This window comes from Argiope bruennichi, chromosome 2 (genome assembly GCF_947563725.1).
Source record: "Argiope bruennichi chromosome 2, qqArgBrue1.1, whole genome shotgun sequence".
In the NCBI taxonomy this organism is placed as follows: Eukaryota; Metazoa; Arthropoda; class Arachnida; order Araneae; family Araneidae; genus Argiope; species Argiope bruennichi.
Window position 1 is genome coordinate 67964864 of NC_079152.1, and position 26026 is coordinate 67990889.

The following is a 26026-nucleotide window of genomic DNA, read 5'->3' on the forward strand; positions in this document are numbered from 1 at the left end:
CCAATTCTGAGGAATTATACTGACAAGGAAACAAGGAACGAAAAGAATATCCTTACAGCAAATTCAATGTAGAAGGTAAAAACGATTTGTTACGAAATAAAAGGAAAAAAAAAATACTCTCTTCATCGCTTCCTTTTCTGTTTTTTCCGTCTCAATTTCCAAGAATTGCAGCTATAAGGATGCAAATGGGCGTGCGAGAATACAACTAATGAGATTTTTCTAACGAGCTGCCACATGATCAAATTAGAAACTTAGAGGAAGTTCAAAGAATTTACTAGTTATTATAGCGATGATGTTTTTAGTAAATGCCAAAAAAAATAAATGTATGGACATATATATATATATATAAATAACTTCTCTTGAATGAAATTGCTGAACCCTTTATTTTTATTGGTGCCTTATTCCAGTATACTTCCTTTGATTATGCGCCAATATAATTATCACCCGAGCTTATAACTTTTAAGAAAATTCGAAATCTATATAATTCAATATCCGATTTTAAATGTTGAAATAAAAAACAATTCAAATAGTCCTACAATTGCAACTCAACGATATGGAAATTTAAATTATATTCATTGAATGCTGTAATAATCATTTGAAAATTGTGTAAGATCTTTGTTCCGAGGAAGGTTTTGGTATATTAAGGAGTATACTGAATATTTTCACTTTTTTGTAAATTTCTTATTATAAATCTAGTCTATTTAAGATATTCATTTAAGTTTAGAGGATTAGATCAATGGAAATATGTATGATCTGTGATTTATCAGCATTTCCTTATAATGCATGAAAATATAAATAATCCATTAGATGTACAGTTTTAAATATTTTAGATCAGAACTCAGATAAAGAAAACTCGCGTTGAAACTTCGATATTATACATTATCCTGAAGCAAGCATGTGCTTTTGAAAGAAATTGCTTACATAACATATATTAGAAGGAAGACTGTTGATTTTATATTTTATATTGTTAAATATTTTTTTTTAAATGCAGGTCTGTCTCACAACTTAAAAAAATAGGATAGAATCTAGATAAAAAATATATTTTCTAAAGTTTCACCAGATTTTTATTTTAAATCGGATTTTTATTATATACGAGGAGCGTAAATGTTGTAAAAAACGTATAGCAGGGCTATCAAAATCAAGTCACTTTCATTTTATTACTCTGAAAACAAATTTCATAGTCGTTTTGTACTACTCAAATTGTTTTCGGGTGAATTTATAAATTTTTAGTATTTTTAATTTCTCTTATATTGACACTCTTTTGTTTCTTTTTTTTTTTATTTTTCAGACTTCAGAATGCTTTAGTGCTATAAAAATTCAAACCATATAAAGTTGATTGCAATTGTTTGTTTAATTTAATTAATTCATATTTTAAAATGCTGTGACATAATAAAATTTAGCAATGTGTTTGATTAGTTCCTATCAACTCTATAACTGTTTTATTTTTCTCATTAATTAGATGGCATGATGAAAGAAACAGAAAGGAAGCAATAGATATATAGAGAGACAGTTCGCGAGATCTCCCGAAAAGAAGAAAATATAGAAGAAATAATCGAACACAAATGATAAATCTAGGCATCATGTAAATAAATATAAAACAGAGATTTTTAAAATAAGTATAATAGTTGTAATGGAAACTGGTAACAGATTTTTTTTTTTCAGTAAAACAGAGTGGTGAGTAAAAACTTTTGAAATTGGTTCCATGATTAGGGATGAGAAACTATGTTGTTTGTTTCCCTCGTAGTTCCAGGTGGTACAATATCATTCCACATTCTGTGTAATATTGTGTGTAAAATTGTACAATATTGTGCGATACTATATTATTCAATATTCAACAGCATTATAGTATGTTTCGAATATTGATTAATATTCTACTGTATATTAAAACATATGTGTGCTTATGAAGAGAGTGTATAATGAAGCAGTGTTTTTTCAATTTGTGTTGAAAATAGAAGGGAAGAAAGACAGACAACCATTTTTGGAATTTCTAGGTATTTAACTTTCATGCCGAACAACAGCTGGCGAAACAGAACTAGCTATTGTAGTTGATTGGCTACTATTTACTTTTATATCGTTTTTTAATAGAGAGATTGATTTTATATATGTTGCATTCGGCATTTTATGTTAAGTAAGCTGCTTTAAATTTAATTATAATTTTAATCTTTTACTTTTTTTAGATTAGTGCTGCAGAAAAGTATTTAATTTTTAAGTATATATATTTACTTTGAGACATAAAGCAACAGTATTTAGCAACAATTTATTGAATTCATCAGATGCTGATTCAAAAATTATTATAATTGATTATTATTCAATTTTTTATATCTAATTTTCTCATTTACAGCATATATTTATTGAACTAATGAATTGCTGTATTGATACATTCTCACTTTCCTGTATTTGCTTTATTACATTTTCTGGTATTCATTTTTCTTTTTTTGAATTTCCTGTTTGGAAGAATTATATATTTTTTTTTTTTAGGTTTGCATTGTTTCATTGTTTCGTTCTTTTGCCTTTTATTTTGTGTCTTAAATATTTACATATATTTACATCTTTTATCTTTTTGTCCTTATGCAGGCACATTTTTGAAAGAACGTTTTTTTTTCTAGGATTCTAGAATGATATACGGAGATGCAGTACTGAAATATTGTGGGGGTCTCGTCATGAAAATAGTTGCAATACATATTTTTCTTATCAATAATCCACTTGACTTGATATTTTCATGAAATGATGAATGAAATATGTACAGAAAATAGTAAGTTTTATTTAAATTTACGTCTTATTTAGAAGTAAGAGTTCTTGGAAAAGCAACTCGTAAATTTATGTTATGGCTATATGATGCTTCAGTCAGGAATCCTTTGCAAGTACAATATAATTAAGATTTTAATATTTTGCATTCAAGACAAAAGAGTTTTTGTTCTTTTTTATGCATTTTTAGTTATCTTACTCTAACATAACTAACTAACTATGTTTTAGTTATGTTACTTTTTTATGTGCTAAAATTACTAGACAATATGTTTTTTTTTTTTTTTTTTTTTTAATTTCGACTATAGCACGGATATCAATTGAAAAGTAAAGGGAAGTTTTTAATGATGTGTTTCATAAATTTATGGAGATTCATATAGATATTTGGTTCGCCATTTCATTTACAAAATAATGGTTTGGTAGAGTGTCTGTTTGAAAGAATATTGTTTGCTTAGATTTTTGCTCTAACTTATTATTTTTTTTTTCTTTTCTTGAATTTCTAGGTATAACTCCTTGTGTACCAACAAATATACCACGAGGCGTACAAACGTAAGTCAGTGCTCAATTGTTAATGGTAGAAATTTGAAATATAAAGAACACAGGCACATTTATTTAATTAATTACTTTGTTTGCAAATTAAATGACTTTGCAAATTACTGTTTGCAAAACCCTTGATTCATTTTGATGTTTTAAGAAGATTTTGTTAGTTTTATAAATTTTTGACTTTAAATTTATTATTTAAATACTTTCAAATTTACTATTTATATCATTATGCTAAAAATGATTTGACCACAAACATAATTAATCGAATTTCTCAAATTTTATGGTAGAATTTTCAACACTACATCGATTAATAATCTTTCATTATTGTAATAATATGTTTACAAAGTAATAACAACATCTCAAACCAAACTCATTAAACTAATAGAAAACCATGTAAAATATCCAACTGATAAATATGAAGAGAAATATCACGAATGTCCATCGAATGCTAGTAATCATCATATGGCGTCTGTGAAAAAGAAAACAAAATCCATTAATCCATACATGAAACAGTACATCAGTTATTCAAATATCTACAATTCTAAAAAAAAATTTTCGAATCTAACAAAAAAGTGCATATTTTGGAAAAAAAATATAAATCATTTGCAGGATATCTGTTGAGTTACTTATATATGGATAAGCAGCTAATCTGATGATGGAGCATTCCAAGTACCTCCTCAATGCTTTGAACAATTCACCAGGATTTACTTGAAATACTTAAGAAAAAAACATAACTTTTTTTCTGATGATGACATATAAACTTTCCAGAAAATCGGCACTGATGTTGCAGCGATATTTTCTGGTTCCCATTTTAGTGTTTCTTTAATATCTTTAAAACTCCCAAGTTCTCACACTACACGCTTATATTAAATTATAGACTATGAAATTCCTTACATACTTCCTTTTATTTTTCATCAAGTTTTAATATTTTTGCAAATATGGGTTCTAAACTACTTTTTCGTTTTCAGTAATTTGCGACTCCCTATATCATCAAATCCGTATGTTACCAGCATGAAAAATAAACTTTTAAATATGTGCTTTCATTTAAAAAAAATTCGTAGTTGAAACACCATTTGTTATTTTTTTACTAGTTTTTTACAGTTTTCAACAATTCTCCATCTCTCTATATTTTTGCAATTTTCACCAACTAAGCGTCGTTTGCGACCCCATGTTGTATAATGATTCTTTATATTCCTGATGCCTACTATCACCCCCTCTAAATTTGTCGGTCGAATTCGCCAACAACACCCTGCATATATATATATATATATATATATATATATATATATATATATATATATATATATATATATATATATATATATATATATATATATATATATATATATATATATATATATATATATATATATATATTGCCTTGGATCGATTTCAGGTCTTCCAATGTGTAAATAATATATCCAGAATGACAGAAAGTATTTCAATGCTTACCGATACTTGATTCTTTGCCGTTCCGATGGAGATTTTTTATCAAGTTTCCAATCAAAATATAGAGTTGATTGAGGAAGTTTAGATGCCATGTCTTGAAAAGTTACATCTTCAAAATCCAAAGACAAATCCTTAAATATAATGCTAAAATTAGAGCATCATGTATCAGAATTAAAAGTGGCATATCAGCACATAAAGACATCGCGCAGTATTAAATGATTTGTCACTTGTATATGATTTCACCGAGACTATAATACGAATTTCATTAATGGAATAGGCATGAATCCATGTAATAAAAAAAAGATGTCTTCTTAGATTAAAATTTCTTAGAATTATTTCAGCCCACTCACTTTTCTGTCTTCAGGATGAATCAATTTGTCAAGAGCTTGAACGTTATTTCTCTCAAAGTTAAATGTTGCTGACATGAAATAGTGCAATGGCTCCACCACTAAATCGAAAAAAGAGTACAAAGAGCATAACCTAAAACAAATAATTTTATATGGTTAATAAAGAATATCATTTAGTCAAGTCGCTTTCTGAAATAAACACATGATAATTTATGACATCTTACATTATTATTAGTACAAAATTGCACAAATTCTTCAGAAAGAATTATTGAATATAAGTAAATAATATGCAATTCATAACTCATTTATATCATTCTACTTATTATTTCTCTAAGTAAAACAGATTAAAAATAGTTTTATTTGTCACATTTCCATCTATGTTAAAATTCAGCGATGAATCAAAACAACTTGGTGTCTATTTTGTTACCTTAATACAATGTATTTGGAAAAATAAAATATCTTAGTCGAAAATATCCTCATCCTTGTGATTTTTTTGAATAAATTAGTAATTTTTGATTGCCAATTTTCAACATTCAAAATCCTTAAATTCTGATAATATTAAATTTAATATAATCTGAAAATATACATAATAGCTCCATAATAATATTCAAATAACCTAGAATCTTTGAATCGGAGATGGTGCATGAAAATTAACGAGTGCAACAGAAGGAAAATCCAATGTTGTTAACATGCACTTTTTTAAACGTTTATGATTGCATCTAATCGCCAGAAAAGCACTTAATTTGGCAAAGGGATAAAGGACGATACGGTGGAAAAGAAATTCCTCAGAGATGACAATTAGGGGATATTGTGAGTTCAGTATGAAGCAAATATACAAACGACAGCTTTTTTTAACAAATCTAAAAAAGAAGAGGTTAAAAAAGAAGTTTATAATGTTTACAAAGTTAGGAGTATGCAAATTTTTTTCTGTGGTGTAGGAAACTACGTATTTTAGATTAGACGTGAACAGTGACCCACGACATTCTTTCAGTGCGAGGAGATTAAAAACAATTTATATGTGTTGAATGTTTTTTAACAGTGAATACTATGTCTCAGGAACCTGACTTAGATGAATCAGTAGCTTGGAGGGCTATCGGTCGTTTAGAGGCGGGCCAAACACGATTCATTGTAGCACAAGCGTTAGGAGCAAGCTCAAAGTGTTATTTCCTGACTATGGAATCGGTTTTTGGAAACTAAAAATGTTCACTAAAAATCAGGACCATGCCATACGTCTACAACAACACAAAATGAAGATCGATATGTAATATTAACGGCCAGAAGAAACTGCATTGTGAATGCCATTTCATTGCAACATCACCTTCAAAGCGCTATTGGTACCAGAGTTTCGATTAAAACTATTCGAAACAGACTCTGGAATGTGAGTTTGTATACTCACAGTCCTATGATTTGTGTTTTGTTAACAATGGTCCACCGTGCTGCCCTCAGAAGTTGGATGGTGAGTGAGTGGAGTAATGTACGTATAAGCATCGTAGAAGCCTCGTTTTAGTGTACAACGGAACAATAGGCGAATTCTCATATGGAGAGAACTTGGAACTCGGAATAATCCTGCATTTGTGCAGGAAAGTGTCCATTTTCGAGGCTTATTTCTCCGATATGAACCCAACAGAACACATTTTGGACATGCTAATCGCTCATCACCTACAGAAACAATAGAATAGCTGGGAAACTCTTTTCTACAGGATTGGGGAGAGAATATTCCAGTCCCTTATTGATGATCGCAGTGAATCGATGCCTTGTAGGTGTGCGGTTTTGTTTTCGCTCAAGGGAAATCACACCCCTTAATAAAATTCATTTTTATTCAAGAAATCACTTTTTTTTGTATATTATGCTTGAATTGTACATTTTTTTTAAATTTTAACCCTAAATTATCATTAACAGATTTTAATTATTCCTAGTTCGTTGTTACTTTCCCCTTTTCTCATACCTTATAACATCGTTACATAAAAAATGAGTCATGAAAATATTTCCTCATCCGCAGTTTATGTTCAAAATCTTAATATCCCCTAATTGATTTGAGCAGCGTATAAGCATCATAGAAAATGGAACAATAAAGAACTTCATATAGTCGAGAATTTTAAAAAGCAGATATATAATCTCATACACTATTTGCATAGCTCAATAGGAGGAGATAAGACAATTATTAGAATTTTAAAGACAAGCAGATAATACCGAAAGAGGTTACTGTATAATTTTATTATGTGTCACCATACGGAGGTAGTTGCTTCTTTTTTATTACCGATCTCTGGTTGCTTTATAAAAAAATGAGTATTGGACTGCATTGAACATTTTTCGTGATATATTTCCTTCACCGTAGAATAAAGCATTAGCAAAAGTTAAAAAAAAAGTAAAAAAGATGCAAGAGATTTGGCTGTCATATTGAAATCTTTTGTTGCTATTCTGCTAAAGTGCTGTGTTCATTCTGTCTAAACTGCTACTTTGACTGAAGTGCTGTGTTTCATTGCATTCTCATCTTTGTTATTAATTTGTATGCATATTATAAATATTTTTTAAAAAAATTATCTTACACCTTGCGAACGTCTGTATCTTTAGTGTTATTATCTTAATTACATTTTTGAGCAACAAATTATACTATCATTCACATTTTGACTGCTATAATGCAGAGAAAAATATATGTGACACGAAATTAAATTTTCACCTACGACTTGACAACGATCATTGGAAATCAGTCTTTGGATTGGAAAATTTTTACAAAAAATATTCTGACCTATATTATACTATTGAAACTTCTTTTTAGTTTTACGCAAATAATCATATATATTAAATATTAGAAAATAAAAGAGTTATATTTTATTAAAATTTATTAAAATTAAAAAGATCGATTTTTTTTCTATTGAAATTACGTCAGTTAAGTTTATCCTAGAATAATAATACGAATTTGGAAAGATTATTTTTAATCCTCCTGGCTGCAGGAGTGAGAAATATATTCAAGCTGTTTATATATTTTATCATTAAACCCGAAACTACCTCAGTAAAATAGTTGCTTTTATTCGTCAGTCCCCCACGATTTTCTCATTATCTCTCTCTCTCTCTCTCACCCCCAGGTGTCACAAGGTGTCACAATGCCATATAATTATAAGGCATGTCTATTATGAGCGAACCATGAATACAAATAATAACAAGGTCTGGGATCAGATGCGTATCTAAAATGAATGCTTCTTTATTAACGGGAATAAAATTAATGCTTATATATATATATATATATATATATATATATATATATATATATATATATATATATATATATATATATATATATATATATATATATATATATATATATATATATATATATATATATATATATATATATATATATTGTATATACAGGGTGTCCCAAAAAATGTATACACATTTTAGCAGCTGATAACTAAGTTATTTCTTCTTTCTTTACATACTGAACCCACTGAACCGAGTGGTGGCAGACAGACTTAAATTTGAAGAAAGGAAATTTATTCTAAAATGCTACTGGAAGTATGAAAATGCAGTAGAAGTGCAAAGACAATTTAAGAGGGAGTTTAACAAAGAACCACCTACACGAGTTACAATCACTCGAATTAGAGATAAGTTTGAAGCTGATGGAACTGTTCAGGACGTCCATAAACCTGCAACAGTTGTTCAATTGAGGGAAAACATTGAACATGAATGTACGAATATTCCAAGGGAATTGTTCCATCATGTGTGCTATTCCATCGCTTCGCGTTGTCAGCAGTGTCTGGAGCAGAACGGCCATCAGTTTGAGAACATGCGATAAGAAGACAATAGAATGGTATTTGTAGAATCTTTTACATGTTGAAAATTATTCGAATTATAATAAACCCCAAACTTACAATTATTTAAAGTGTGTATACATGTTTTTGGGCCCCCTTTTATATTGTACATTAGACTGGGACGGAAATGGCCTTAGAATTATTTTTTAGATTTTAGTTTTATAATAGTGCAAAAGAGCTACATTTTTGGTTCGGAAACAATTTTTTAAAATCTGGTTACAATATTAAATTATCTTGAAATGCCGCAGAAAGCTTGAAATTTATTTTTTTAAAAATGAAAAAAAATGGAAATTTTTAAACAGAACTTTTAAACATTTTTTCTTAGATTTTAGTTTGGTAACAGTGCGAAAGAATTATCTTTTAGGTTCAAAAACAATTTTTAAAAATTTGGTTTCAATATTACTTTATCCTGAAGTACCGCAAAAAACCTAAAATTTATATATATATATATATATATATATACATATTTAAGCATTGCAATGGAAAAAAATATTAATTACAAAGTATAATAATAATAAAAAATATTTTTAATGTCAAATTTCGCGTTTCTTACTTTTGTATCTTTAATGATTACAGCTGCAAAATTTTTGTTTCTACTTCATTGCCAGAATAAACGGGTTTTTTTAAAATTAAATTTTGGCATATTCATACGTGAGTAAATATTTGTTCTTATGTATCCTTCTTTTGAGATTGAACCACATACATTTTTAGCCAATTCGGCCACCAGTTTCACAGCTCTTTCCATTGCTTGCTTGTGACAAGAAAGCTGGGAAAGTCGATAACCGAGTCCCCTATACTACTTGATTTAGCTTCAGATGCTTTCTGTATAAAGTCTTTGATAGAGAGTTACTGGAAACATGTTTTAGCAAGAGAGGGCGAAATTCGGTTGATATTTAGCATCAGATAGAATTAATAATTTGAATGAAAATGAATAATTTTAATGAAAACATAAAACCACAATGAAAAACTTAAAAAAAAATGTTTAAAAGTTAATAAAACATCTAAAAACTCTTATTAAATTTTATATATGAAACAGAAAATATGAAGAAAAATAATATTTCGATCAATCTTCCAATAACGATCATTAGTAGAATATTGTAAATTAAGTTTAATTAAAAGGTTTGCTATTCAATTTTCATTATACGCGTTAGAAAAAAAAGGATATAATTTATATTATTTCATTCAGATAAACATTTGGCATACATTTATGAAAAATATTCTTATTTTAAAATTAAATATTTCATTTTTCAGAACTGACAATTAATACAAGTTTGCAAAGAGAAATAAGTAATTTAATTTGACAAAAACTTACTTAGGTTTTTTTCCTGAAATTTTAAGAATCACATCTAAAACAAATGCAGGAAGTTGGTGATGGTACATTCTAGCTATATAGTAAAGATATTTGTTGGAATGTATGCTGCATCCGACATACTCAGAAAATGCTTGTGGAAGGGGAAATTCGAGAAACATATTATTTAAAATTTCAATATATTCCCCGATCTTAATATGAAGCTTTTCACTGGCTGTGCAATTAAATACTGGAGGAGATGCACATCTGAGTGAAAGGAAAAACATAATTATCATTAAAAATATGTTGAAATATTTAGTAGATAGAAAATAATTTTTTTTCATGTGTTGAAACACATGGAATTAATAATATGGTAACTTTGAATAAACTCTGAATAACTGATTGAAATAGTAACTATTCCCATACCATCTCTTTTGAAAATTGGATTGTTTTGAGTTTTGAAAATTGGATAGTTTAAGTTAATTTAAACATGTATAAGAAATGTGCAAATCTCACGAAATTTGATACACAACTTTTAACAATCATATACAAAATAGAGTAGTTTTAAATAATTTCTTTTACATGTTAATTAGATCTAAGTTATTCAAAATGATAGGAAAAATTTTAATGAAAATCAGTAAATTTAGCACATTGCTCATCAAAAAATATTGGAATAGAATATTTGTTCCAATTTAACGCAGTGACCTCTTTCTGTGCTAATATTCAGGTAATGATGCATTGTTATTAAATAAATATTATAAAGAATATTGTAGATCATCATACATAATTAATTAATATACACTTTCGCAATTCGAAGCACTACAAAAATTAAATAATATAATCTCAGATTTTTTAAATGAATAAACCTATAAAGATGTCATTTTTATCGATACATTTTAATTTATTTTAAAGTCTGCAGACAGAAAGTAGTTTTCCATCTAGAAATTGTATATTTCAGTATACCACATATATATTAAAATAATTCAATTAAATACATAATACTCAAATCAATTGCTACAGTTCAATCGTAGCAATACAAATACACAATCATAGAGAATGATACTCATTTTATATGTTTTAACAATTCACGAAACCAGAATAGACTTTACAAACCTATTTTTTTTTTGATTTGATATTTCAATGAACGATATTTGATTAGACTGATTTGAAATTTCAATATGTGTCCTATTTTTAATGTCTTATTCCCTGTTTTAGTGCAAAAGTCATTTATTTATTTGCACCTGATATTACTTTCAAAGTTGAGATTCAACATACAATTTAATAAAATTTTTCAAAAGAGTATAAATATTACTTCATATTATCTTTATATAAATTCAAGATGCGGGATATAATAATACAAAAATTCTAGAAGGCAGGCTATATATAAGTTAATTAACAATATCGATAGTCATCATTTTTAAACTGTAAATTAAAATTAATAAAAAATGAAATTTAGATAAAGTCTTTTAATATAATTAATCACTGTTCAATTGACAGAAATTAAATTTGTTGCAACAATTTAATTTTGAAATTAATTGTACTTTTTTAAATAACAAGATGTGTCAAAATAGCACAAATTATGATAGACGCATGATGGCAGATGCATTTACGGTAATCATGCCAATACAGTATCGCTTGAAATGATTCCATTATCGCACTAGATTTGAATGAATTAATCAGAAAAAAGAAAGCAGAATTTTAAAACTAGAATGTGTTGAACATTACCTTATTGAAAATCTATAAATTACCTTTTTGTTCCAATATAGCAAGCTACTAAGATATGAGCATTGGCAACGATATCTACTGGAACCAAATTCATTTTGCTATTTTTGTCTCCATGCAAAACTTTAATGACGCCTTTGCCACACTAAAGAAAGTATCAGTTTTCAAAGAAATCATGTTTCTTATAATATAGAACAAAATAATTTACAGTATCTTAAATTGAAAACTGCATCATAAAAGTTACCATCCCTTAATTCAATAAAATTAATTTGGAAAAAAATAGTGAATGATATGAATAAAAAAATAATACATAAGAATTGAAAATTTCTGTCAGAAGGGGTTTCATTACAAAAACTATTTAACATTGAATCATTATATCAGATGACTAAATATTCAACCTACAAGATATCTAGGAAGGTAGAAACTAGAGAAGCAAGATAGTTTCGCATTTGAATCAACAACTTAGAAGACGTCCTTTTCATATTCAACATTATCTTTCACTTAGATTGTCTTTCTTTTCATTATTTTGATTTCCAGATCTTATCTTGCCACTCTGTTTTGACTTTAGACACTGTGTCTCCAGAAGGACTTAAAAGCTGGTCACAGTTGATCAAGATAATCAATCTCTTGCAATTTGGCCACTTTAAAAGTCTGTGAGGTCTGACATTTTAAGGGTTTAAACAAAACTCCAAGACATAAATAACTTCACAATTTTTATATATTCAAAATACTCTTCTGTACGAAAAAAGTCAATCATAAGCTGAACAATAAACAAGGAACAATGACTTTAAACGCTTTCTTATTTAAAAAAAAACTTTAATAAAGGTCGAATTTAATATATATTGCTTCATCATATCCTATTTACTTACATAAAATATTAATGATCAGCTTTCTACTAAACAGATTTCATTGAAAGTCAATAGTATAAAACATTCATGTGTTTCATTTTGTGTTCAGTCTAGAGTAATTTTTAATCATAAATAATAAGAATACCTTTAGTGCTTTTTCCATAGATGTCTTCTTATATCGAGTCTAAATTAAATAAAAAAGAAGGTTTTATCCATCCATTTAAAGAACTAATTTTACTGGGATGAATATCCTATCGCCCATTTAAGAAAAAAAGTAAAAGCAGAGGAGTAGCTAAAACGAAAGCAAAATCTTCCCATACTGTCGATAGCTTTTTATGATTTCAACTTGTTTCTTACGCTTTAAAATTAAATGTTTCGATTAAGGTTTTTAATATCTGGGGAAAAGTATCAAACTTTCATAACAATGACTCTCACCAACAGCGACATATAATACAGCAGATAAGTAACATAAAATGTGCCTTTATTAAAAGTAGATTTTAGTTGTAGTGGTTTTGTATCAAATTCCAGTGAGTTAATGTATTAGTCGTTTGATAACTTAGTGATATCCTGAATTGTTGCTCATTGAAAGGCAAAGTATACGGCCAATAGATGACGTAGTAGTATACCCTGTAGGCTGTAGGCAAACATTTTGCTTCAAAGATTTCGCAAACTTTGTCTTTCATTTGCATATAGATGGCATACGTGGTATTCCCAATTGTTGTACATGGGTAAATTGTTGCATGTCTTGCTTCAACATCCTCAATTCTGGAGAATTGTTTCCGAAATTCGTTGCATAATGGATTCTCCCAGATGAGCACACATTATAGTAGAAAGGGGACATGCATCACACATTTTTCTCAGGGTGAAAGAGGTGCACTGAAAGTTGTGTCTCCTACAGTGTGCACTTTCTGGTAGTAGTATCATGAGACTCGACACGTAAGCAACAAGGACTTGTTACTCCTAGGAAAGACATACGTTGTTACCAATAATACCATGATTACAGCAGAGAAGGAACTCATATAGCAGGATCAGTAGCTAACAACACCTGAAATTGCTGTTGAAATTGAAAAATACAAAATTCTTGGCTGCAGAAAAGTTCTTATAAAAGTATATGTATCCATCAAAAATCCTAGAATTTCCACATTGAAGCCATTGAAGCCCTTCAGTCACTTTCTGAATCATGGGGCCAGTGTCTCAAAACCAAATAGAAGTTACTTACGTTATATCTTTCTATAAGAACTGCATTTGTAATATTGCTATCAAAATTTCTTTATATATAACTGTATTCTCCTTTTCATTCGGGTATAATTTATATAATATAGTTGGAATTGAGAAGAAAAATTTGATTGTCCTCAAAAAATTTAAAAATATATCAAGTATAGAAACGCAAGTTAAATGAACACTCCTAGTTGCTTTCTTTTAGTATATTAGGTAAAAGAAAAAGATAAACATATCTATTTATTTAAGCGATGTCTGTGAGACCGCACTACCCTTTTATTTTTCCAGTACTATACAAGGCTTAGCAGATGGTTTTAAAACTTGATCCTCGAAATATCATTCAGCCTATTAATCCCCTTTGAAGCAGAACTCCAGAGACTTTTAAATAAAGCAGTGATTTTAGTGATGAGGTTAATTGAAAAGAAGATTTTTTCGATGAAACTTTGCATTCGATTTATTCTGACATGTGTGTTCACATATAATTAATTTTTCTAATTACAACGTATTTTGAAAAAGTTCTAAGATATATTAATATACCAAGAGGAATATCTACAAAATTCAAAGACTGATTTTTACACTAATACTTAACATGTATGTTTAAAATGACCTCAAAATTCGTCCTACGAATACAAGTTTCTGCATAGAAATGATGCCGATAAAAAAAGGGTCGATTGTATATACATAAATTAGGGGACTGGAATGTTTTTTTTTCACTTTTATATAAAAGATCTCTTGTCATTAAAGCTTAGAAATGTGAACACTATATCTTATATGAAAGCTAAGAGCTAAACGCCGACGTTTTTGGGATGGAGATTATTTTCAAGTTCTTCCACCATTCTCCACGAACTTTTACGATGTCGGTGGGGAAGGGTAGTCAAAAAGTCTTTGACTTTTGTACAATGGGCCAGATGCATTTGCCGAAATCATGAGTGATGTGCATAAAAAGCAAAGACAAAAAAAAAGTTAGGAGGATATTCAGATTTTTCCTCTAGATATGAACTAAGCTGATTACTTTAGTAATCTAGTTTATTCGCAATCAGCCAATGTCGTTAGATCATTCTGTGGATTTGACAATTTTGATATGCAGGTAGAAGGCATTCGATTTTTATCTCTAATGTTTAATACAGCCATCAACCACTATCTTTCATCAAGAAAGGACTACATTCCAATGAAAATAAAATTACCCCCCCCCCTCTCCCAAAGCTACAAAATGAGAATTGAAAATGAGAATCTTTACCATTCTCTTCAGCTATAATAACTAATGCAAATTGCATGGTTTGCAAACATTTACTATAAAATTATGTCACTGAAGTATTATAATAGTAACATTTTGTTCGGTTTAAAATCATTGATGTTTGATTTCAAATAAATACCGATTTAAAAAAATTCGACACTTAGAAGGTTAATAGCATATATATTGAGATAAGAAAGCCACATGAAAGAAAAAGGATATCAATTTTTATCGCATGTGCATCCTTAACAAGGAAAAGAAGAATAAATACAACAAGGAAACAGGGATAAATACAAGGAAACAAGGTAAACACAGCTGTGCCATGTATTTAAAATTTCCTTTTTATGTCAGGTGTCTCATAAAAACAATTATTAAAAATGGCTGATTAATCAGAAATCGATTGTATCATCATATTGCATGAATAAAAATACATAACTTACCCAAAAAGAAAGAGCTGCAATTCCAGAATGTCCTTCTAAATATCCCTGAATAAAAGATATTTATTCTTTATTTCACTGTAGAAAACATATAATTCATAACTAATTAGTAAATGTGGTCATACTATAAGAAGAATCTAAAAGTTATTTTTGTTTCAAAATATTCATAATTTAGAAAGGTTAACCCTTAACTGGGGAGGTGAAATTTTAGGACTTAACTGGGTAGATGCGGTATACGAGACCGCATTTCATTTACACTCAAATTAAATTTTTTAATGAATGTATTAGTATGAAAAACTGCCAATATATTTTGCAGATATTTTTCTTGATATATAGATATGTTTTAGAAATTTTTCAAAATATATTATGATTGAAAAAAGTAAATGCGTTGGAACATACATTTTCTCCTCAAATTACATGTTACAATAAATAATATTCTTGAGGAAGTATATTACTTTTTACTTTTTAAATCATATTTATTTTTACAGTATATGAAGATATATAGAAAACAATATAATGTAAAAATCGGCAATTATATGGAAAATAAAAAAATTGACAATAGGTAAAATTGGTCCTTTTTTTATCGGCTTGTGTGACTTTCATAGCGCGGTTTTCTAGGGCATTTTAAACATATAAGTTAAGAACTAATATAAAAATCAACCTATAAATTCTGTATATATATCTCTTGGTATATTAATATATTTTATAAATTTTTCAAAATACATTATCACTAGAAAAATTAATTATGTTTGAACATACATATCAAAATCAGTTGAATGTGAACTTTCATCGGAAAAACTCTTCTGTACAATTATTCTTATCACTAAAACCACTTTCTGCTTCATTTAAAAGTGTCTGGAACACTGCTTCATAATAGGATGAGTAAATTGAATGATATTTCGGGCCCACGTTTTAGCGCCATCTGCTAAGCCTTGTTTATCACTGGGACACTAACAGGGAGATGCGGTCTTAGAGACCACACTCGAAGAAATAACTGAATTATTTTAAAAAGCATCTGCTGAAATCGGTTGAAAAAGTGCACGTGTTTTGAAGGTCACAAAACAGAAAGATACAGGGTCAATCCATTCAATTGACCTAAAAATAGAATAGGGGTGACAGAAAATCCATCGCTAACGGTCTCACAGACCGCACGTCCCCAGTTAAGGGTTAAATTGAGCGAAATTTCAGAATCTTTTTAAATTAATTAATTTATCACCTGGAACATTTTTATCATTGAATAATGAACTGGTTTGCACTGCATTTGATAGAATTTTTGCAGAAAAATATTCGGAGAAAAATATAATCATTAGCTATTAATGTAGACAGTACACATATAGCTGATTGTAAGTGTCTCACAAATGAAGGGTGTAACAGGAATTCCTAAATGTCTCTATGGAATCCATGAAATTAAACAATCTTCCTTTTAATAAAATGCCTTAGTTAGAGCATAAGATATAAGTATGAATTTTTTCCTTTTATAAGGAGTCTACTCACCTCCATGAAGGATTTTTAAAGTAAACCAGTTTTTCTTTCTATTTAACCTAAAAGAAAGAATCCTTCAAGGAAGTATACCTCATCTATTAATATACCATTAATTCCTCTAGAATATTAAACAGAATTTACAAAAACGAATTTCATGAAATATTTGGAATATGGTAATTTGACAATGAATTTTTTTGGCAAACAGGAAGCTCAAGATTCAAGAATCATTCCACCATAGATTTATCAGGAACCTCCACCGTAGAATCATCAAATGAATCCACCGTAAATTCACTTTGTAAGATCCTGATGGTTGTTAAATCCATAAAACTTATTATAAATGGTTTGACGAGTGTCTTAGATAATATAAACACCTTATATGATTGAGAAAACTTTTTTATTACTTTCAAATAACTCTCCAGGAACTCCAAAATGGAATCTAAGATAAAATTGAAAACAAATAAAGTAAAAAATATCCAGACTCTCAAAAATTTTAGGCCTCTCTAAAACATACGACCAATAACTAGTAACGAAAATGTCAGCAATGCTGCTTCAAATTTATATAATTAAAATCATCTGCGTGTTTTGTAGTCTTTGACTGTGACTAACAAAGATTCCAATAAGTTTTGAAATAAAGAATAACTGCATTGATTTTAAATTTAATGTAAAATAATAAGTGTCTCATTTATATTTAATTCCAGATAAATAAGAAAATTGATGATATTGATAAACAAATGATATTCGTATATAAAAATAATTACAACATCATTATCTTTAATGAGATATAGAATTTTTGATGTAAGAATCTTTTCATATGTGTCATTTAAAGAAAGAGTTCGAGTTCTTAGATGATTTAGAATTACATTTCTAAGAAGAAAATTGACAGACTGAATTCTTTTACTGCAACTTTTAACTGATGTTGATGCGTCCTTACTCTAGAAAATTATCCATTTCTTAGTTTACGTGATCAGTTCGGTGCATTTTATGTTCTTACACGCTGTCATTAAACTAGAAAGATAAGCAGCATTTCAAAGGAATATATTGTAATGAAGAATATTAGAAAATGCTTTTTCTTGTATACATATAGTGAATGAGGTTATTTAGAACAAATAAGTAAAAATGTTTTTATTTACATAAGATGCATCTAAGAGTTCTCGAATTGCTTTCTTAATAATATCCAAAATATATTGAAAATTAACTTTATCAGTGAGAGATTATCACTGATGTATATATATTTATTAATTTTGGCATTCTCCCGAAGAAAAATTTAAAAAAAAAAATATTTTCATACTGCTTTAAAATATTCGCAAGTTCGACGATAATATCTGTTTTGAAAAATTATTTCAAATTACAGCAAAAAATTGCTTTCATACATAATATATTGAACAATTAAAACGTATCACTCTAGAATTCGTCTAATGTTATGTTTCTTACTCAATAATTAATTAATATAAAATGTTATCATCTACGTATTTTTAACTATAATTTATCAATAAAAATTGTTTCATAGATCATTTACTTATATTCTCACCTGTAGTGCTCGAAAAAAAAGGAATAATACCCTAGGTACAGTCATAGGACAAGTATAAACAAATGAGCTAAAATCAGCACTTTTTATGATATTACAATAGCAAATCTTCTAGACAAACTAGAAGCAAGTAATTTCATTACACCAATTGAGATATCATGTTGTCTATCAAGAATTATGATCACCTGCAATTCCATTTTCGCCTCTTATGATTGACTGACAAATGCCTTTTTCACCAAGAACTAATTGTGTTTTAAAATAGATATTATTACCAAACCGTGAGTGTTACATTATTATTTCAAATGACCTTCAAACTGGACTGGAATGAATTTACTTTCGCAATCTAAAAACTTATGCTAGTGCAATAATAGCACTAGCATAAACAAAAGGAAAATAAGTTGTTTTCTACTTACAGGCACTGGATTTTTCAATGTGCTCATGACGATAGACGGGCGTATTATGGCGACAGGTAAATCTGATGCAGTGTCTGCTATTAAATTTTCAGCCATAGACTTGCTGAAGGTATATGTATTCGGCCAGTCTGGTTTACAAAAAGCGGCCATTTCTTGGAGCTTTTCATTATCATTATTTCTAGTAAATAAATTAAATGCATTTTAATTTGAGTTTGGAAATAGCTATGTATCGCCAAAAGAAGCGATACCATATTTTTAGAGTATCAAAATGTGCATAACACTTCATGGATTTCGGAATTAAACATTGAGAACATGCATTTTGAATCAATGGTTTTAATTATAAAAAGAAAAATATTTGCTGAAAATTTATCAAAATCAGTTATTTTATCTTATACCACCCTGGTGGCACAGATTGTAGCACAATATTTTACGATATTATATAATAATATTCAATATTAAACAATATTACATAATATTGCGAATATTATTTCATATCATAAAATATTGTACAATATATGTGTGCTCCTAGGGTAGATAAGAGATTTGAAGGGCCTCTCAGAAGTGACCATATTAGAACAGTACATTATAAAATAGTAAATTAAATGTTTAAAATATTTAAAATTTATATAAATACATTTAATTTAATAAATAAAGTTTGCATTTTAAACAGATTTAATTTAATAAGTAATTTGAATGTATAAAATATTTTTAATCCTAAGCGTATGTTATTAAAATGCCATTGACAGCAATATTTCATAGAAACATTTTTTTAATAGAAATACAGGTAATTCTTCTTCTTCTGCAAAAAGCTAGTGTCTATTTGGCAAATTACTTAAGATTTGCTTTATTATGGAAAAAATATGAAGAATTTGAAAATCAAATTACTACTTGGCAGGTTCAACATTGCTTTTTAATGCAGTTATACTTTTTTAGTTTTTAAAAGATACTACTACAGTTTATTAAGAGGCATTGATTTTATATTGTTTGTTAATTCTGTTAAAATCTATGTCTGCTTTCTTTTTCGTAGTTCATTTTTTAATCTCTTTTATTTTCATCATGATTTCCTGTCGTTAGTTAACTGAAGGAATATGAAGTACTATTAAATATGAGAGGGGTTTTAATTTAGTCTATTAATATATTACTATTTTTGAAAAAAGTTTTTGAGTCTTAAAGATGTCCAAAAAGTTTTGAGTCTTCTTTAAGATGAATCGCAAAACATATAGTTATAGAAAAATAAGCTTATTTTTTACTTCAGAACTTACATGCTGTAGCAACGCCAAAATTCAAGAATTTCCCAGTAGCACATCTATATTGTACAATGTTAGATAACATTCTAACATTTTATATTGTAAAATGTTAGATAACATTCGCAATATTGTATAATATTGTTGAATATAGAATAATATAATATAATATCACACAATATTGTGCAACGTGCTGTGCCGCCTGGGCATGTAAATGGAAGATCATTTCCTATTTCATTATGTTTCTGATCGATTATTTAAGAGTTTTTGTACAATTGGACTTTTAACAACATTGAATGCCTTTGAAATTTTCTGAATTTAATTTTCTTTATTTTCCGAGTGATTTTTAGAAATAAAGTAAGGTATTTTTTTAAAAAATAAGGAAATATCATACCACTAAGTTTAGATACGAATCAGAAATATTGGGATATTTTATGTTAATATTTATTTTATGTTTGAAATATCAAAACGAAAACTGAAAACAAACATGCGTTGTTTTATTTTAAATTGAGAGGTCAAATAGTTTTTTAATCATTAGAATACCGTAACTTAATAATTTATGATTGATGATTATTATGATTATTATAATTGACTTAATAATCATAATTATTTAAAAATGATTTGACAAATTAACGCGAGGAATTTTATTTTCAAGTACGAATCACTATAAAGAAATAGTTATAAAAATAAACTGTGAAACAAAATTGTTTACATTATTAGTTTATTAGAAAAAAAAAATACAAATTTGAATTTTGTTGTTATTCATTAAAATATAACCGTAGTATTTAAAAATAAAAACAGCATTTTCTCTTATAAAACATCTTGTTTTGCGATCAAATTATTTATTGTCTTTTAGAACATTGTGTACATTATAAACTTTCAGCAATAGCAAATGCTGCAAAGATGTAGGTATTTATTTTCAAAGACATAAAATTAGCATTTAAATAATGGCTGCGACAGTTTCGTCTAGAATGACAGGCATCAAAAAAAGATATCTAAATAGACAGGAGTATTTGCTCACTATTTTGAATTGTATTATCGGTACATAATTAAAAAAAAGTTTAATGTTGAAATGTTCGCTGAATTAGAAAGAAATACAAAAGTATAATGGATTCGCAGCAAATAAATATTGAACAAATTAAACGTGAAACAAAGAAACACTATGAAATTATTTGGAAACATTTCTTTCTAAAATCTTAAATGCTCTAAGTTTCAAATTTAATATCGGACTTTTGAATCGAATACACTTGCAATTGGTTTGTTTATAATATTTCACTATATGTATGTTTTGAACGAAAGTTAAAAAATAAAAAATAAACATCAGCTGTCAAAACCGTTCAAATAATATGGCATTTTGTTTTACCGACTAATTGAACTAGTGACATATATTTAGAAAAAGTTTAGTGGAATAGATCTTTGAAAAATTTTATTTTCCAGAAAAATAAAATATAATTTTGAGGTAAATGAAGGCTTATTTTTACTATAACATAGTTATTTTTAGTAAGGACCTGTTTTGCCAAAAGAATTGTTACCTTTTTTTTTGAAATAAATATATAAAGCATGTATTGTGATTTTTTAAAAAATTATTTTTGCCTTTATCTGGCTACTGCATGCTATTTTATCTGCTACACATTTCTGAGACCTGATATTGACAGGCTTCTAAGTGTTAAATTCATGTTTAAGTGGAATTCGACATGGCGGTCATTGAGTAAGAGGCATCGTCTCAATCTCATTGGAAACGCTAGAAAGTGTGCTAAATGGATGGGTTGCAGTAAAAATTAATTATATTTATTCAGAAATCACGGCGTCAAGTTAAAATAAAATCAACATATGGCGCCATCTATCTTTGAAAATGAGACTCATTCAATGGACAATAATGTCATTGTCTGTTCAGATGAAAACAGTTTTACAAATGAGGAGGCGTGAAAAAAATTATTAAAGCTCAGTTAAATTCGAGAGAAATACATGTAGGAGTTAAAAGGATGAGAACCATCAACAACAACCACGTGCATGTATAATATGTCTCAAATAATGACTAAGAAAGATTTTTGAATGCTGCTAAAAATATACAAAACTCAGAAGCGAAGAAATTCAAATCCGCTCTTGAAAGATTTCCAAATAAAACTGGTGACCCGGAAGCTCTTCAGCTTTTGCAAAAGCAGCATTCTGAGTTGTAAGAACGGAAGTATTTGTGAGAGGAAACAAAAATTTGCTTTACTCACTGATGATTCAAAAATTCTCGGCATTTGGTGTTAGGATGCAATCTAATTTGTCTAAGTTCATGAGGGCCAAATGGAATATTTGAAAAAATTGGGAATTTTCTTGCATTATGTGACTAGGTTATCATTATAATGTTATTGACGCTGGAAACGGCTTCTGCTGTTTCAAATATGATGAAAAAATACAAAAATACAATCTCTCTACTAAGTGTTAACTGCATAAGATTCAATAAGAAGACTAGAACACTGAATAAAAAAATGATGTGACTGTGGAACTTTATTCTTGATACTATAAATGTCACAAATTTATGGATAAATTTATTGGATCTCAGACTTAATAGTTTTTCTCACAGCCGCATTTGCGCATTATACAACTAAATTTGCATAGGTCAGAAAGTTTTGTATAGTAACTTATTTTGAATATAAAATCTCGGAATATAGATATTTCGTTGGTTCAGGAACTCCATTGATGTAAGTAAAATTTGTGGATTTCTTTCATCTTACAGATAATTTTCAGTCAAAATCTTGATTTCATTAAAACAACCATTATTATGTTTAGAAGCATAGATATTTAAACCCTTTTGAACCCTAATTGCCTAGACTATAATATGTTGACAGTGCATTTAAATATTAAGCGAATTTCTTAGTTATTTGACACATATTATTTCGAGCCCTTCAAGAATATTGATTCTAATTTACAAAAAAAAAAAAAAAAAAAAAAAAAAAAAACACCAAATTCTTTCCAACATTCCCATAAAAAGGTTAATCTGATTTTTAGGTCCAAATAATAAATAATAAAGATTTTTAGCTTACTTTCTAGAGGTACCAAACTCATAGAATTTATTAGTGCCCATAGCCTCTTTGTCATTAATGAACTCTATGGTCCTGCCTTTCGTGTATCACAAGGATCTAACTACATCCACATAACAAGAGCATAAACATTCACGAAGCATTCATGTGAAAACATTTGATTCAACGTTCTGAAAATTTTTATTGTCCTTCAGTTTTACATCTAATGATTTATGTTATGATTATTTATTGAATTTGGCTAATTTTTATTTCTTATAATCAGAAATTTCAGAGCTAAAATTTCCCCCCTCTTTTTTATCAATAATGTCACATACTGGTGAAAAAAAAAAATGTGATATTTTATTTTATAAAACGGTCTGATGCAACTTACTTTAAGGCAATAAGAAATTTCTCTGCTGGAAAAGGCATTCTATAAATTTCTTCTTTTATAAGGTTGGTGGGACGATTGCAGTTACTGTACGCTGTAGATGTGTAAACTAAAGCCTGAAATTAGATTTTAAAAGTTCCATAGATTAAAAATGCGCAGTTAATCACAATTTTATATGCATACGGTTTGATTTTAATGAATTTATTGAATAACAAGCATATCAAGAATTTTAAAGAAATTAGAAATGATCCAATTAAAATAAGAATAAATGTGATCCTTCAGATGAGTTTCGTCGTATATATAAATTCGTGATCCATCATGAGTTTCATCGTAAATAAAACTGGGAATTTTATCATTACAAACACTCAATTTTAAATAACAATTTGAATATATTCATAATATAGATAGAATATATACTAGGGAACACATTTAAGGGTATATTACTTTCTCTAAACGGCTCTTATTTCATGAGTATTATTTAAAATCGGTAGCTCTTAATGTCAATAATTATTCTTATAAAAATAAAAAATAATGAATCTCTGACAATATGCTTTTCAAATTAAATTTCTTATTATAAAATTGAGCATTAGTAATTTTAAAAATTTCAGAAATATTCACATTTTTAAATTTCAAATTTAACTGTAACTGGAGACGGGAGTCAAAATGACTCCGCGTTGTCCATTAGCATTTATTATCACGTGGTATTTTGTCCTTGAATACAATCAGCTCCTCAGTACCTTCAAGTTGTTCTTTTAGTAGTATGTTGGCATAAGTCTAAGTATGAACACGTGCGTATAACGCAGTTATTCTTCTTCAAAGAATTTGTTGTTACTTATGGAATCATTGAACTCCACGTCTCTGAAACTTTGATTGAAAAAATATTAAAGCACGAGTTGATTTCTAAGTATTTCACATTGCAAATCGCTTACTTTGTCTAAAGCAACTTATTGTTGTCTGAAAAGAAATAAACTCAACCAGGATCTTCCAGAAAAAGAATTCGGCCATGTGAACTAGATGTTGATAAAGCTGTAATGCAATGCAATAGTTTGGATAATGCGGAATTGTCAGAAGATGCTTCTGATATTAGCGATGCAGAAACGATTACAAGCCATCATGAAGAAAGAAGTGAAGAGAAGAGAAAGACGACATGGTTGACATGGGACATTTCTATGGTAAAGAAAAAAAATAGTTTCAAGTGGTTACTGTTATTGAATTCAGAATTCCGGACTTCTCATAAAATATTGTTTTGAAGCTGCTCAAAATTCGTCTTAATTTTTAACGTCTATATTTAATTGAGAATGAAATTGGACCGGCATGTTGCTGACTTGTGTAAGCAACATGTATTTTTAAACTTGCTGACATCTCAACATCTAAGCAACATGTCGCCAACTCACCGACATGTTTCTTATGAGTGTAAAATATACAAATCTTAAATTTATTGTAATTATGCAAAAATATAGAGATCTCGTGACTTTATGGTTCTGCTGTACATTGCTGCTTTTAAATTTAAATAAAGGGAAAGGAACAACGAAATAATTTTAAAATAATATTTAAAATATTGTATTCTTCATTTTTGTTTGTTAAATTTTAATAGTTATCAATTATAATGTAATTTCGTAATATATAAATGAAGTAAATACTCATTAAAATATTACTTAGGTTTTTCTTTTAACATCTTTCCAGCATTTAAATATTATTAATATTAATATTCTTGGTAATTACATGATTTCTAGAAAGTATTGTGTTCAAAAATAAATTGCAATGCTGTTTAATAAAGACAAAAACGAAAACTAACAATGGAGTCATTATGACTCCATGTTCCTGTTACGTGAAGAAATGCACGTCTTCCATTAAAGGTTAAAAGTTTCGATTGAAACTTAAAATCATTGTGAGACAAATCGAAGCAGCAAACAATCACTGTTTTAATTTAATGGGCAATATTGAGTAGTTGTTACTAAGATATATTGCGATAATAATAGATTTTCAAAATTAGAAGATTGTCACTTAAAGTGATTACTTCAATTTTTAGTACGAATTTATAACTGAAAAAAAACACCTCTTTAAAATGTTAAAATGGAGCATAGAAGAAGAAATGGTTTTCGCTTATCACTTCATATTAAAGTAATAATAAATTCTTGAATAAATGCAAAAAATAGAAATTGTAAAGTGATGAATATAAGAATTTTTACTCTATTCGCAAGTTTTATTTAACTTACGAAAACAAGAAGAAGTTAAAAGATGACAATTGGTAACAGAAAATTTTTGAAAAATCTATATTTGGCAGAGAAAAGAAAATAATTCTTTTCCATATGATGATTACTAGAAAGGACAA

At 28.2% G+C, this 26026-nt stretch overlaps 1 protein-coding gene across 2 annotated transcripts in view; it reads right to left on the reverse strand.

Moving 5' to 3' along the window:
• Window positions 1–3577: 3577 nt before the first annotated feature.
• Window positions 3578–26026, reverse strand: part of LOC129960920 (fatty acyl-CoA reductase 1-like) — a 39489-nt gene continuing 17040 nt past the window's right edge. The window contains exons 6-13 of one of the 2 annotated variants that reach the window (XM_056074665.1): window positions 23698–23810; window positions 19055–19232; window positions 15638–15682; window positions 11927–12045; window positions 10203–10445; window positions 5085–5214; window positions 4738–4865; window positions 3578–3754 (exon numbers count right to left, since the gene is read on the reverse strand). In XM_056074665.1, the coding sequence (XP_055930640.1) occupies window positions 3664–3754; window positions 4738–4865; window positions 5085–5214; window positions 10203–10445; window positions 11927–12045; window positions 15638–15682; window positions 19055–19232; window positions 23698–23810 (1047 nt within the window). In that variant the 3' untranslated portion in view covers window positions 3578–3663. The remainder of the gene's footprint in view (window positions 3755–4737; window positions 4866–5084; window positions 5215–10202; window positions 10446–11926; window positions 12046–15637; window positions 15683–19054; window positions 19233–23697; window positions 23811–26026) is intronic. The other variant, XM_056074673.1, reaches the window with a different exon arrangement.